Source organism: Drosophila tropicalis, unplaced genomic scaffold (genome assembly GCF_018151085.1).
Source record: "Drosophila tropicalis isolate 14030-0801.00 unplaced genomic scaffold, ASM1815108v1 contig_859, whole genome shotgun sequence".
Lineage (NCBI taxonomy): Eukaryota > Metazoa > Arthropoda > Insecta > Diptera > Drosophilidae > Drosophila > Drosophila tropicalis.
In genome coordinates, this window is record NW_027173353.1 from 5755108 (window position 1) to 5769210 (window position 14103).

A 14103-nucleotide genomic window follows, 5' to 3' on the forward strand; every position below is an offset into this window, starting at 1 on the left:
TGCCGCCGGGCCAAAATACACCTGGTCTAAAACAAAAATGAAAAAAATTATTTAATGTTTACCTTTTTTCGAGAAGCAATTAAGTTTGTTTTTGTTTTTCAAGTCGTCTATTTGATTAGCAAATATGGGAAAAAAATGGAGAGTAAATGATAAAAAACAAAGAATATTTGAATTGCATTATTGGCAAATCTATTTGATGACTAACTAACTAAATTGAAGAGTCTACAAAATAAGGAAAGGTAAATTTACTCTAGAATCGGGCGAAGAAGGTTCCAATTTAATGAGTTTTTAGTTTGAATTGAGATTAAAGTTGGAATTTCCGTTCAGTTTAAACTATTTATAAACTTTTTCCCTCTCATTTATCGTCTTAAGGGCTTATGACATAATCAAAATTTGGCAACACGTTTTTTATTCGCTAAATTGCATTATCTAACATGAATTCATAAGAATGAATGTCTTCGTTTCGATTTCAATTAACGTATATAGATATGTGTATATGTATTCCGCAGATAAGCGTAACTTAATTTAATTTTTATCAACATGTGCATACCAATCATTCTTTTCTGCTGACCGTCTATCAATAAAAATGGAAAAAGTAGGTACTTCTCGGGGAATTTATTTCCAGGCAGTTACTTAATTTATTGCCTTATTGTGAAATTACTTGAACTGCAATAGAGGAAATTTAAGAGTGATCGATCAGAGTCAATTTTTTGCGGTAATTAATGCTGTGAAATGAAAAGGCCTTTACAATTATCTCGTGGTCAAAAGCAGTAAGCTGCTGGTTTTGGTTGTGTGAAGGTCATCACACACCATTCTGTGCTTTGGTGTTGGAGTTGGGGTTGGGGGTCACATGTCCAAGTCGTTTTGGGGCTTAAGGGAAAAACTGAGAGTCACATTAAACCAGATTTCCGTTCGGGTAACCTTCGTTGGCTCCAGCTGTCATGTTAATTAACGCATAATTTTCAGGCCTGTCTTTGCTTATTTTTTGATAAATGACCTGAACCCTACATATATTGACCGAACAGTTTACAACAATTTCATCTACATATAAATTATTTCCCAAACTACTAAAGAGACAGAAAGAGAGAGAGACATAAACTAGAGACTAAAGCGAGAGGGAGAGTGTGTTGCAAAGGCAACATTATTTTGCAACATTTTCTCCTGATGCATGTGAAAAATTTCACTTTTATTTCTATAGCGAAGCCAGTTTAACAAGCAGCAGCAACTAAACACGAAAAGCCTCAACTTATGTATAATAAATAAAATAAATACCATGTGAAATTGTTCAACAAAAAAACTATGCAGGGAAAAATGGAAGTTAACAAAATTGATAAAGTTTTCTAATTGAAAACACTTTTTTGGTTAATTTTAATTAGAAAATACGAGAAACTTAAAGAAGTCGGATAAATGACAACAATTTTAAGTCAAGTAGACTGCTACTAGACAAATCAATAGTTTTAAAATAACTGAATAAATATAATAAAATAAGAAATTTATTGCTAGTTTAAATAAAAGACAAGAAGGACACAAAATTCAACTAATTAATTTTTATTCACAATTAAAATAGTCTTTTCGTTGTGTATTAAATCATACAAATCAGATTCATAGGCTACACACACACACACTTACACACATCTGAAGAGGAGAAGACATAACTCTTGAGGGCTTTAACTGAAAAGTTGTCTGTAAGCCAAACACCTCGAGGTATGCAAAAAAAAGAGCCATTTCCTTCCTCAACGCATAGAGACGACGATTGCTTCCACCAAAGGGCAAAATGCTTAAAGAAAATTTAAATGAAATCGTGTTCAAGCGGAAAATGCACTCAAAGTTAAGTGGAGAGTAGTAGATCGGCTGAAAGCAAGAGAGGAAAGTGTGAGGATATGGAGTGGTGGCGGTGGTGGAGGGGTTTCTAATAAAATGCACATTATTGCGAATTCGTTATGGCCAAGAGCGAGGCTTGAAGCTGAAAACTCTTGAATTGTTGGTTGAGGCGGCCTTCACCTCCCTCTCTTTCTCTCTGTCACACTATCTCTGTAACATAGTGTTGTAAAGTGACGACAGATGTTTATTTGGGTGTTGTTTACTGCGGGTGTTATTTGTGGGGTTTTGGGAGGAGGAGGTGAGGGGCAGACGGGGCGCCTACTCTGGTATGGAATGGAATTTGCGCAATTTGTGCAGGCACAAAAAAAAAATCTGAGGAGTCAAAGTGACTTATGCGCATGCCTACAACCAACGAGTTTTTTCGTCGGATCGCTACATAAAGTAAACAAAGAGAGACAGCAACAGAAAGACAGGGCCCCGTAGAAAGAGAAAGAGCGAGAGAGAGAGAGAGAGCTAGATGGAAACAGCAGGGAGAGAAACAGAAGAAGTGGAAAAAGCCGGTTGTTTGTTATTAGTTGGTCCCCGCCAACGTTTCTCCTCGCCCCGTCCTGGTCTCCACCTGGTCTTGGCGCAGACAATGTTGACCATATGTAAGCCTTGGTATGCGTGCGTTTGTTGGCCTTTTGACGTTGCTGTTGTCTTCCATCACCATCACCCCATAACCATCTCTCCTTTTCCTCTTGGCTTGTAGTAAGTTCACTGACTGCTGCAGCAGCATCTCTTTCCCCTCTCTTTCTCTCCTTTTCCTCTACCTCTCTCTCTCTCGCCCTCTCTCTTCTGTTCACGATCAACTTACAGCATTCGATCACAATCAGTTTATGCTTTGCCTACCAAATTGAAAGGCCACTCATTGATCATCACTTACTTAAGTTTCTCCTCTGTCTCCCTCACTAGTTTTGTCTATTTTGCATTGATCAACACTAACTGTCTCTCTCTCGCTCGCAGTCTTTGATGAAAAGGTCTTTGGCTTTGCCTACTAAATGATCAATTTCCGTTTTGGTTAACGTTAACCCCTTTACAATCTCACCTCACTTATTAGTAAATAGTCATTGTTGTCCCCAACAACAACAACTTTGTCAAGTAAAAACAATAATCGTTTCTTATTTAAACTAAAGACTCAATGAATTGCATTGTCTTTCATATAAAAGGCAATGATTTGCACAAGTTTGCTAAAAAAAAGAAAAAGAAGAGATTGTAGTTAATCAAATTACAAATACAAGTTAATTGCCCACCTACTTAACTGATAAGTAGCTTGAATCACAAGTCTTAAATGATAAGGTGTAACTCGGTAGACTTGAGAAAACACCAAAGCTTTCCGATGTTAAGAAAATGGCTTAGAGCAACATACATATCAGCATTTATTAACAAATCATAAATGATTCATCTGATAAGTATATACTTTTAATTAAATTTATTGCAATTTCTGCTGCCTTCTTCCCAGCCTGAAAGTAAATAAAACAATCATAAGCTACTTTAATAGTCCATCGAGTAAAAGATAAGTCGATAATCGAATTTCGATGTTTTAAAAGTTTAACCATTTAATGTCTATATAGAGGGGTCTTAAATTCTTAAACTCAACGCTAGGGCAAGACGTTTTTTTACAATCATCATTAGAATCCAAATAAACTTTAAGAACATAATAAACTCTAAATTGTCTGCAATGTGTCAATGAAAGTTTTTGCATTATCTCTATAAAAGAATCATAAAAAAACCTAAAGGTAAACCTTTTTTTTTAGTATCTTTTTCTTATCGGTAGATAGTTAAGACCGCTAGCAATATTTGTAAAGACCAATTGAAACGCCATTGCCCATGCACTTGACTTGTGTTAAGCGGCCAGAGACAGGTGCATTGTCATAAATTTAATCAGAAGAACAGACAACTTTCAACATATTTTTCCATTCTGTCTACTTATATATGTATATAATTAGTGATTTTTGTCACGCAATTGTTTGAATTTCTTCTAATTTGTATGCTTAGGCATTTTTTTTTTTTTTTTTATAAAAATAAACCCCTTTTCAAAGCTTCTCTCTGTCATACATATGTTTATTGAGCCAATCAGTTGAATTCAATGGGGTATAGTGAAAATGACTCTGCTTTATGTATTTTTGATGAAAGAATAAAAAAAAAAAAATGATGAAGAAAGCGGCATTGGGCCGTGACCATATTGACCAGACAGAGCCCGAGACGGAGGCCTAGGCCCACAGTACGTGTCGTTTTCAAAGTGTCATTGAGTGAATGACAAAGAAAAATAACAGCAACAAAACACACTTTTAACTGGGTTACTAGAAAGAAAGTTGCCATATTGTCATACATTTTTCTTTTCTTATCTTGTTATTATTATTTATTATTTTTTGGCAATTATATGTATGAAATTTTAATTGACTGGAGGTGAGATGTTAATTATAAATATATTAGATAATTAACTGTTTATTTTTAAATGCCTGAGATCAACTCTGTGAGATAGAAACTTGTCTCTCTCTTTCTGTATCTCTACGTTGGTGTTCTTCAATCTAATCATCTAAGGGTCTTCTTCTTTGGCTTTGACTGTGGCTCTGGCTCGTTTATGTTTATGATCAATTTGGCAAATGATCCCTAAATTGTTTGATCTTCAAAAAAGACAATCATTATTGCATTCTAACTAAACTCTATTCCTTCTTCTTCTGTTTTTATGTTTTGTGCTTAATCACTTTGCTTGCGTGTATTTTTGCGTTTTAATTGCAAATTTATTAGCGGCTCTGGCAATTGAAATAAATTGCACAAACGCATTTAATTTTCACCCATTCCAGATAAGCTTTTCTAAGAGCCAAAGAGGAGATACATACATACATACATACGTCCTTCTTATAGATGGATGCACAGATCGTATACTTTGGCGCCATGCGGGCAATAAAAATGTTTATTTTTGCACCGACCAAGTTTTTTTTTCTTTTTTACTTTTGAGTTTTTTGTTTTTGTTGCTTGTGCTGATGCTTAATTGAAACAGCGGCAAATGTGCGAATGTGGAAGCCCGCCCCAATAGAGAGAAAAAGCAAAAAAATAATAATAATAGCTAAATACGATCTTCTTAGAGATTTGTCAAGAATTCATTCTTGTTGGCCGATTTTGTTTGTATACCCTTTCTTTCTATATTACATTCAGGGTATATACATATGTATGTGTTACACAAACTACCCTGACCCATTAAAAGTCTTTCTTTTCAATCTTTTCGAATAGAGTAACCAATTTATTGCAAGCTTCCTTTTTTGTTGCTGTTTCAATTCTTAAAAACAACAATAAAAATTGGTTGTCAAGAAATATTATATAGAAACTTAAAAATTTCTAAAAATCTGTGTCATTTGCCAATACGATTAACCTTCTTCATAGACTTCAAGTCGAATTTCCAAGGATTAATTCGGGTTATCTCAATGTTTCGTGCCGGTAGATATGAGTAGAATACATTCTTGAGATTATCATCCTTGCGAAATTCTGCACCCATGGCACTCCAGCTAATGGCTGTAAACTGCATTAACTTGCCATTGAGGCCTCGATAATATTGAGCCTTCATTTCATTGGCTTTTTTGAAAATTCTGTTTCGATCTTGATAGGTTAGATTACCAACGTCAAACTGTTTCATATTGAATGGTGGTGGCTCACGATTATGTAGTGATGCGATTGTTTGAAATATTTTATTGGAACGCTTTTGTTTCGTTACGATTTCATGATGCCTATAAGTCTTGCCATAGCGTCGCTTTATCCACTCTCGCAGCACAGTGGTCTTGTGGACATCAGGAAAGGTGGGCAGAATGAAATTGGGATCGCAACGTAACATATTTATGCCATCGCATAGCAAGCGTTCCATAAGCTGACTGTCATCAGGATTAAAATATGTCTGATTGTATTGAAGGCAACTGCGAGTAGGCTCATCTTCTCCTTTAGACTTCTGATTTTGATTATAGATGTTTATAGAATTCGTCCACATTGATTCGGCGCACTTAACTATTGCCTTGATGACATCATCACGATTTAATTGAAGCTGACTATACGAATTCTCACAATCCTCAAAGCTACTGACTGAGGAATTCTGCTTGCGATCTGTGAGAGTACGTATCGCCTCCTGATGTATTACTTGAATTGTCTCCATTGGCTGCGCCGGCAATGGTTGGAAAATTCTCTGATAATTGAATGCAAAAGGTTTATGGGGTTGGGCTGCTGTAAAAAAGTGTGGTTTCCTTGACTGCTTTGATTTTGACTCTTTGATAAAAGCTACTCTTGGCAATTTAGTTGAAGGACATGATGGCAAATCCTTATATTCTTTTCCACCTTCACAAACTGTCTCTTCCTCTGCTGCTTGATCTGTTTCCAAGTCAGAAACTATTTCCATGTGATTTTCTCCAGTAATTTTACAGACGGCGGAGTTAGTCGCTTGCTTTAGTCTTGCTACATCGTATACATCGAAGATAGATTTGGTTTTGGCATCCTGACCTCGAGTTATTACAGAGTCAAGTTTGCATAATGAACAATCCTTCAAAAGACCCACTTTGGTGTATTGGATTTGATCGAGCTTTTGCAAGCGACGCGTATAATTCTCAATATCTGTGTCTAATTGTGTAACGATCCTTTCTCTTCGCTTTTGATTTGCTCTGGCATCAACATCAAAAAGTTCTAGGCAATGATAATAGGATTTTACTATAAGCTCATCCTTTACAGCTTGTTTCTGGTCCAAAGCTGCGCGATGAGTAGCACAGAGTTTCGTCTCTTTAGTTACTTCTTCCTTTCGAGAACACTTGGAACAATAATTATCAATTATATCCGAGATCAAACGATGGGCAAGACGCCTAATTGGTTGCAATTTGTATGAGGAAAACCAACGATTCGCATCCAATGTATACACAGCTTTCTTTCCTGCCGGCCAGAAAGGAAAACTTACTACCACATCAGGACGTGTGCTCGTCAAAGGCTTGCCATACGGTTTTGGCCTAGGCTGTCGGCTAAAATATGGCAGTATATTTTTCCCCTTCTGATTACACCTCTTCTGTAGTCGTTCTTTTTGCTCATTGTTCTTACACAATCGACCTAGATCTTTCGGATTTGTGTGCCCTGTGGGTAATATCTGATCTAATGCATTTAATGTCATCTCCAGATCCAACTCCATAATGCAAGACATCAGAACCTGTTCATTATAGGTGTAGACATTCGTCTTATGCTGCCGCTTATAGTAGCCAATCAGAAGAAAATAAAGTAATGCCAAATTGCTGCCTTGGCAACATGTTATCAATTTCTTTAGACACTTTTTACCAATCATCGGTTCTATGCCCAAAGCCACGAGACATCCCCGCACCCTGAACGTACTGGATTGGGCTCGATCGTCGCGTATGGCATTTGTCAAATAAAGAAGTCCATCAATTTGGCTTATAGATAACGGACGATACCAAGCGGCCACATCTTGCGTTTCGCGTATTTGCTCAAGATCTTGGTGTGAAATTCTTCCCATTGCCGAATGCAAGTGTAAGGACGACGGGGTTAGTTCGAACGTTAAATAAAACTATGGATTTAGTTTAAATTATCACAAAAAAATAAACGTGTTTGAAACTGAAGCGAATAAAACTGATTCTAAACTTATACTTTTGAGGTAAAACAAAAGTTTACTATAAAAACAGAAATTAAAATGAGATGAGAGATTTGGAAAATTATTTTCCCAATGTTCTTCTGCTTCTTTACATCAAGTTCAGTAAACTGATTGATCACCTCTTATCACATATGTTTGTCCGGCTATAAAATTTTGCAAGAGCGTAGGAAATTCGTCTCGACTCTCCAGAGTCTTAATTCTTTGCCGGGGGCAATTTGATGAATTGTATAAAATATTTGACAATGTACAAAACGATCCTCATCAATTTTAATTGTTTGTGAGAACAAGCTAACAACATTTTCAATCATTATTGTTGATTTTTATTGTTATTAATTCATAAATGCCTGCATATTTCTAATTCATAGACTACACATAATTTGTTGTGCGTGTGCGTCTGTGTGTGTGTGTAAATATGTGTATGTGTGTGAGCTGTCAAATTGAAAAAATAGCACTATATCGTGACTATTTTTAATGCTGCTGCTGCTGTCTTTTTGCCTGGCTGATGTTGAGGAATTTCATTTGGGGTTTTTTTTAGTTTTTAATGTAAATGAAAAAACCAAAAAATGCGAATATTTTTAAAAATACCCAACATTTTCTCTGGTCTTGCAATTAAATTGGTAGCGCGACTTCGAACCGCTCTTAGCCAAGTACATAATTTGTTATAATTGATATTAACAAGATCAAGTAAACAAATCGGCACCAGTTCAATAATAAAACCAATAAATTTATTTTGCACACTTAATTCTAAAAACTAAGAACAAATTGTATTAATTAAATCACTTTGTTTTTAATGTTTTTTCTTTGTTTCACTAAATTGTCTTTTCTTTTTTAATCTTCCAGGCCAAAAATGTGTTGCCATTAGAAATCAAAGCTTGCATTTGCTTTTTCTTATGGTAAGTCAACATTTTAAAATTTCATTTCCACTTAAAATTAAGAAAATATTGCGAAATAAGTATACACAGAAAAAATATATATAAATCAATTGGCTATATTCAATTGACTTTTATAGAGCGCCAAGTTCAAAGTTCTGCAGTGGGAGGTAATGAGATATAGGCAAACTTTTGGATAATTTATGAGCATCTTGAATCAAAAGTGATATAGAGCATACAATTTAAATTAGTTGAAATGGGGCAAAAACGAATATCCGAATTCCCCGATACAAAATAAGCCGAAAAATAGAGCATAAATAAAACGGAAAATGGGGAAAAGAGAACAAGAGGTATAAAACGAATGCAATGAAAATTGAGTTATATTTTTACTTTTCCTTTCCTTTTTTTCTTCTTTTTTTATAGGAGAAAACAACGCTAAAAATGCAAACCAAAAATAGAGCAAGGCATGTAGAAATTAAATTAGATGAAAATAGGCGCTATATAAATACATATATATGTATATATATGTATATATAATACATATACATATAGAGATAGACACACAGATTCACATAGATTGAAGATTTGTTGGCCAGACAGGAATGCTTTTTGGGGAGGAACACTAAAAACAAAACAACAAAAAAAAAAGGAAACTGAATTTTTTATACCCGTTAATTGAAAGTAGCAGGCAATAAAGTTAAGATATTTCAAAGGATAATATTCGAGATAAAGCATTACTTAAAGATATTTTGTCAAATTCAATCTAAGACTCCGTATAAGTAAGTTAAACTTAAACTTTAAGTTTAATAAGCATAAATATCTCCATTACGAGCTTTACCATCTTGGGCACTGAGTTTAGGGTATCTACAATTCGTCACTTGATTTCGAATCAAATGCATTTGTTAAACAAAGTTTTCTGGCCGACGTTGTTGTAATTTCTTGGCGCTGAGACATTTTGGGACAACTGAATTTATGGCGCTAGAGATGATTTTGTCTTTTTCTATACGTACAGCAAAATAGAGAGTGAGAGAGATGAAGAGAATTGAAAGAATTTGCCATGTAGAACAAGAATTTTTATCTTTTACGATTCCAATAATCGTCTCACCATTTTTTGGCTTCAAAAACTTAACACCTTGTTGCTTGATCGTCCGATCGTTTGGGTTATAAAACTCTCAGCATGTCCGCATATTCTAACTTTCTATAGATAGAAAATTATTCAGTTACCATTATAATAGGTATGCATAATAATGACAATATAGAAATAAACAGCTCCACACACTCACACACGTGTTTGGAAAGTCAACTTCAATTTCCGAATTTGTGATTGACGTAGAGAAGGAGGAGGAGATGGAAGAGGTGGAGAAACAGGTGGTGGAGTAGGTGTAGAAGGTTTTTTGTAGAAGGAAAAGGCAAATGGCCTCGAAGCATATCGTAATAATTTGTTGCTTTTGGTCTGGTCCCTTGAATGGCGCTCATCGGGCTTGTTAACAAATCTTTAACTTATGGCAAGAGCTTTTGTTTGCTTTTCATATTCATTTCTTTTTGGACTTTGTTGTGTTTTTTTAAGGCCCAGGGCTTTATTATGGGATCACCAACACAAAATCCAATTTCAGCTTTGCCAAGAATTTCTGGTCACAAAACAAGCGAATGAAAAAAAGCGTGAAAAATAAACTTTAACTTTTTCTGTCTCTCTCTCACTCTCTTGTTTTGTGGTCACAGTTTGAGTTCTTTTTCTTTAACTTCCCATTTTCCTGGAACATGTCGAAGTGGAAGTCGAAGGGTTTGTGCAACAACAAAAAGGTGGCGTGGCGACATTAACCAACATACAGGAAACTGAAATGTACTAAAACATGTTAATTGAAGCTGCTGACATCATGGGAAAGTTATTTCAAAGAAACAAATGTTCAACTAGATTGTTAGACTTGGACAATTGGAGTATTTCTAATCTATTAACCAAAAATAGATAATCTTGCCCTTGTAATTCTGTTGATTCTGTAATATTTACACTTCTCTTTTCTAATCTTTCATTCTTATAGGATGTTTATTATTTGAAGTATTTCTTTCTGTTATTTTTAAAGTTTTTTCTGTATTTTAGAATTAGTTCTGCCATCCTAAAACGTAGTTATTTTTTGTGCGTTTATATCAGCTTATGAAAATCTCTTAATTAAAATATGAAAAATTCGTATAGCCATGAAAATAATGATGATGATGATAATATTTCACGGCCAAGTCACCTTCTAGTCCCCATTCATTCATTTATAAGGGCAAGGAGTATAAAACGAAATATGACTTTTTCGAAAGTGTGGAAGAGAGAACCTAAGACCTTTAGGGCAATTGTCAATGGTCTGAGGATGATGAACGAAGAGGAGGTGGAGGAGGAGGAGCAGGAAGATGGCCGAACCGCAAAACATGTTGATGACTTTGCTACTTCGAATGACTCTCCTCGACTACTTCACTTGCCCACTTTACACTCACTTTGCGAGGCACAACAAACAGTAGCAAAATTGTTCAACTTCATTTGATTGTAGATGTTGCTGCTACCGCGGCGCTGCTTCATTTTCATTGTGTTTCTTTATTTTTATTTTTTTGTATTATTTCAAATTTCTCAAGTAAATTCCCACGCACAGTTTTCTTTCTCGCTCTCTCTATTTCTCCTTCTCTCTATACTAATGAAAATAATAATAATTTTCATTTTCTCTGTGGTTATGAAGCGCGAGCCTACTCAAAAGTTTGAGTTCACTGAGGTTAGATTATATAACTATGATAATAAAAAAAAAACGGAAAATTGAAGTAGTACCTGGGTACAGTCAGTCATTCATGTCTATAAAGTGTTTAGGCAAATGAGAGAGAAGAAAGTGTTGAGTGTATCTCTGTTGATTGCTGATAAGAATATAAGTTATTTTTTTCAACCTACCCAAAGATGCTTATAAACATTTTGACATGTTTTTTGTTTTGTTTTGTTTTCCGAGTTTTTCTTTCTTTTGTCTCTCAAAACCAAAATCGGGTCATGTTAAACCGCAGCGGCGCTTATTACTCAGTTTTTTATTTTATTTTTTCCTCTTATTTTTTGGTTTTTGGCCAAATGAAATTTATATGCGAGTTGACATGACAAGGTTTCCTTCCTCTTTTTGGTGGCTCTTGTTATGCCTTTGCATCACTTTTCTCACTCACTGTAAATGCAGATTTTGTTGGTTTTTTTTATTATTGTTGGTGTCTCTTTGGATTTGGGTTGTTTTTTATATATACGATCGTAAATGTATATACATACATATAGTGACCGCAAATGTTTAAATTGCTTAAACTTTTTGGCTGCAGCATTGAGGTGATGATAAATAATGATCTTTGATCTCAGATATATACAAAATGACAGCAAAATTTTGTCTTAAAAAAATATGAAATTCACAATTACCCTCTAAGAGACCTGAAAAACGTTGGAGCTGAACTATATTGGTAGAAGAATCATCAAAAGCTGATAGGAAAAAACTTCTTTTAAATCAATATTACTCATACGCAACGCTGTCTATAATATATTTTGTTTTTCTACGGAAATGCAGCTTAATTATTTGTAGTTACTTCTCTTGGCGTATGAAAATTGCTAAATATGTTCATGAAAAGTCATAAAATCAAAATTTAATCAAATATTGTTTGTATTTTTTAGTTCATAAATTCTTTTAATCCGATTAAAAAAAGGCCCCTTCAGAATGTTGATTATTTTCGAAAGTTTTACCTAAATGATGTCAAGAACATGCAACTCAACTGTATAGTTAAGGCATCTGTGTCTCCTTTTTGAATATTTGCATAATTTTGAATACAATGAGAAATAAAAAACCACACACCAACTTACAGACTCACACAAACACACACACACACACAGAGTAAATAATTCCAAAAACTTTATTCGCCAAATGAAACAAAAAACCAAAGAAAAATTGAAACCAAAGACAAGCAATTTGGCAATGAGCAAAATCGCATGAATGATTCTGCTCTTCTAAATGAATGAATGAATGAACTGAATAATGCGCATGATTGCCCAAATGAAACAAAAGTGTAAACAGACAGAAACAGAGACAAAGAGTGACTGAAAGGGATAGACAATACTACTATGGGTGAAAATATGAATAAGTGCAAATTATAATTGTGTAAAAAATGATTATATTAATTTGTGTATGTTGTGTATGATACCCTTCAACAAAGGGTTATATAGATTTTGTACAAAAGAGTGCAATACATGGATGAATGTAGGCAAAATTTACATTTAAACCAGGGGAAAACTATATTTTCATTTAATAATTAATTAATAAAGAATAAACAAGATCACAAGTTATTTAAGTGGTTTTATGTGTTACCTTTTTAAATAGTTTATGAAAGGAAAGGGTATAAAACTATCAATACAATACAATTTAAAAACTAACTTCAGGCCCTCTGATTTTTGTTAATTTTTGCATAATTTTCGGGCTCTTTGTTTTGAAATTTGTTTCTTGCTTTTGTTTTTTTGCCTGTTTTGCCTCGTTGGTTTTTTGGGGTTCTCTTGGTTTTTGGCATTTCAATTAAATTTATAAAAATAACAATTTGTTAATGCTGTGTACCTACATATATGTACATATATCTATATCTCTTAATCATGATCGGATGCTGATGATGACGTTCTCTTTGGTGTACAATGTGGGCGTCTTGTTGCTGTTGTTTTTTTCTTCCATCTTTTATTTTCTTTGTGTGGTTTGCTGTTTTGTTTTGCCATTTTTTCTAAGGAATTTCGAAAAGACTTTTATGGTTTTGTAGATGATATCACAAATATAATATGCACAGTTTGGCACCGGGTACCAGATTTTTATCCATGCCAAGCAACCAGCTTGATTTTGCCTGCCTGGATGTCTGTCCGCCTGTCCAGGTGGAGATGAGTCAGTCCTCGCTCTCTGATTAAAATTTACGCACAAGGTCATTTAATGTTCTCCCCATTCTCTGGCTCCTTCTCTTTCTATCTTTTACTATGTATGACGCCTCTGAAGAAGAAAAAAATTAATGCATGGCATAAATATTGTTCATCCTCCATCTACAAGCCAGGCTTAATCAACATCTGAACTGAACTGAAATGAACTGAACCGAACCGAAGTTAACTGAACTGGTCTTGGTCTTGTCATGAACTTGGTCTCTGGCAAGGTTCATGGCAAGCCGCAATTTGGCATCTTATGGCTCTCGGTCGCAGCTGTGTGCCTAGAAAGCAAAGTAGAAGAAAGAAAGACGGAATAAAATGCTTTCCAACAATACACACACGACACATTTCTGTCATCATCAATAATGCCGCCGACAACTAAACACTTCTCCTCTTCACCGGCATTCTCCCCCCGCCCAACCACACATCTCCCCTCGTCAGCTCCTCTCATATTTCTTCTATGTATTCAATGCCTTTGCAACTTTGCAACTTCTACAAACAAATTGGCACAATTTCTCCGTCATGCGTGTTATGTTGCAAACGCCATGTGGCAGTCATCATCGTCGTCAACCAACAACCAACAGCTGACACATCTTTGCGGCGGCTGGGCCCAACTAACCAACCAACGAACCGACCAACGTTCAATGTTCAACTCTTCTTTTTTTTTGCGCTGCTCCATACCTTTTCTTTTTCCTTTTATTTTTGTTTTTTTTCTTAGCAGATTTGTTGCCGGCTGTGCAATATTTAGCATAAATTGCCAGACAGAAACGCAGCTGCTGCAACGAAAAAAAAAACAACAAAATATTACCATGATTTTC

General features: G+C 35.0%; 2 protein-coding genes across 11 annotated transcripts in view; one reads left to right on the plus strand and one right to left on the minus strand.

The window, feature by feature from the left end:
* The window catches only part of smash (smallish), a 62986-nt gene that overhangs the window by 6600 nt on the left and 42283 nt on the right, over nt 1-14103 (plus strand). For 8 of the 10 annotated variants that reach the window (XR_011033329.1, XR_011033330.1, XM_068297568.1 and 5 more), the window contains exon 3: nt 8327-8379. The exons of the other annotated variants lie outside the window; for them this stretch is intronic. The gene's annotated coding sequence lies outside the window, so the exon portion shown is untranslated. The remainder of the gene's footprint in view (nt 1-8326; nt 8380-14103) is intronic. 10 annotated transcript variants of the gene reach the window in all.
* LOC137582563 (uncharacterized) lies at nt 5071-7458 on the minus strand. The gene has a single exon (XM_068297153.1). The coding sequence runs from the start codon at nt 7349-7351 to the stop codon at nt 5213-5215; it is 2139 nt and encodes a 712-aa protein (XP_068153254.1). The 5' UTR covers nt 7352-7458; the 3' UTR covers nt 5071-5212.

Excerpts from the sequence above, each read along its gene's own strand:
- LOC137582563 (XM_068297153.1), bottom strand. The coding sequence starts at position 7,351 with ATGGGAAGAATTTCACACCAAGATCTTGAGCAAATACGCGAAACGCAA.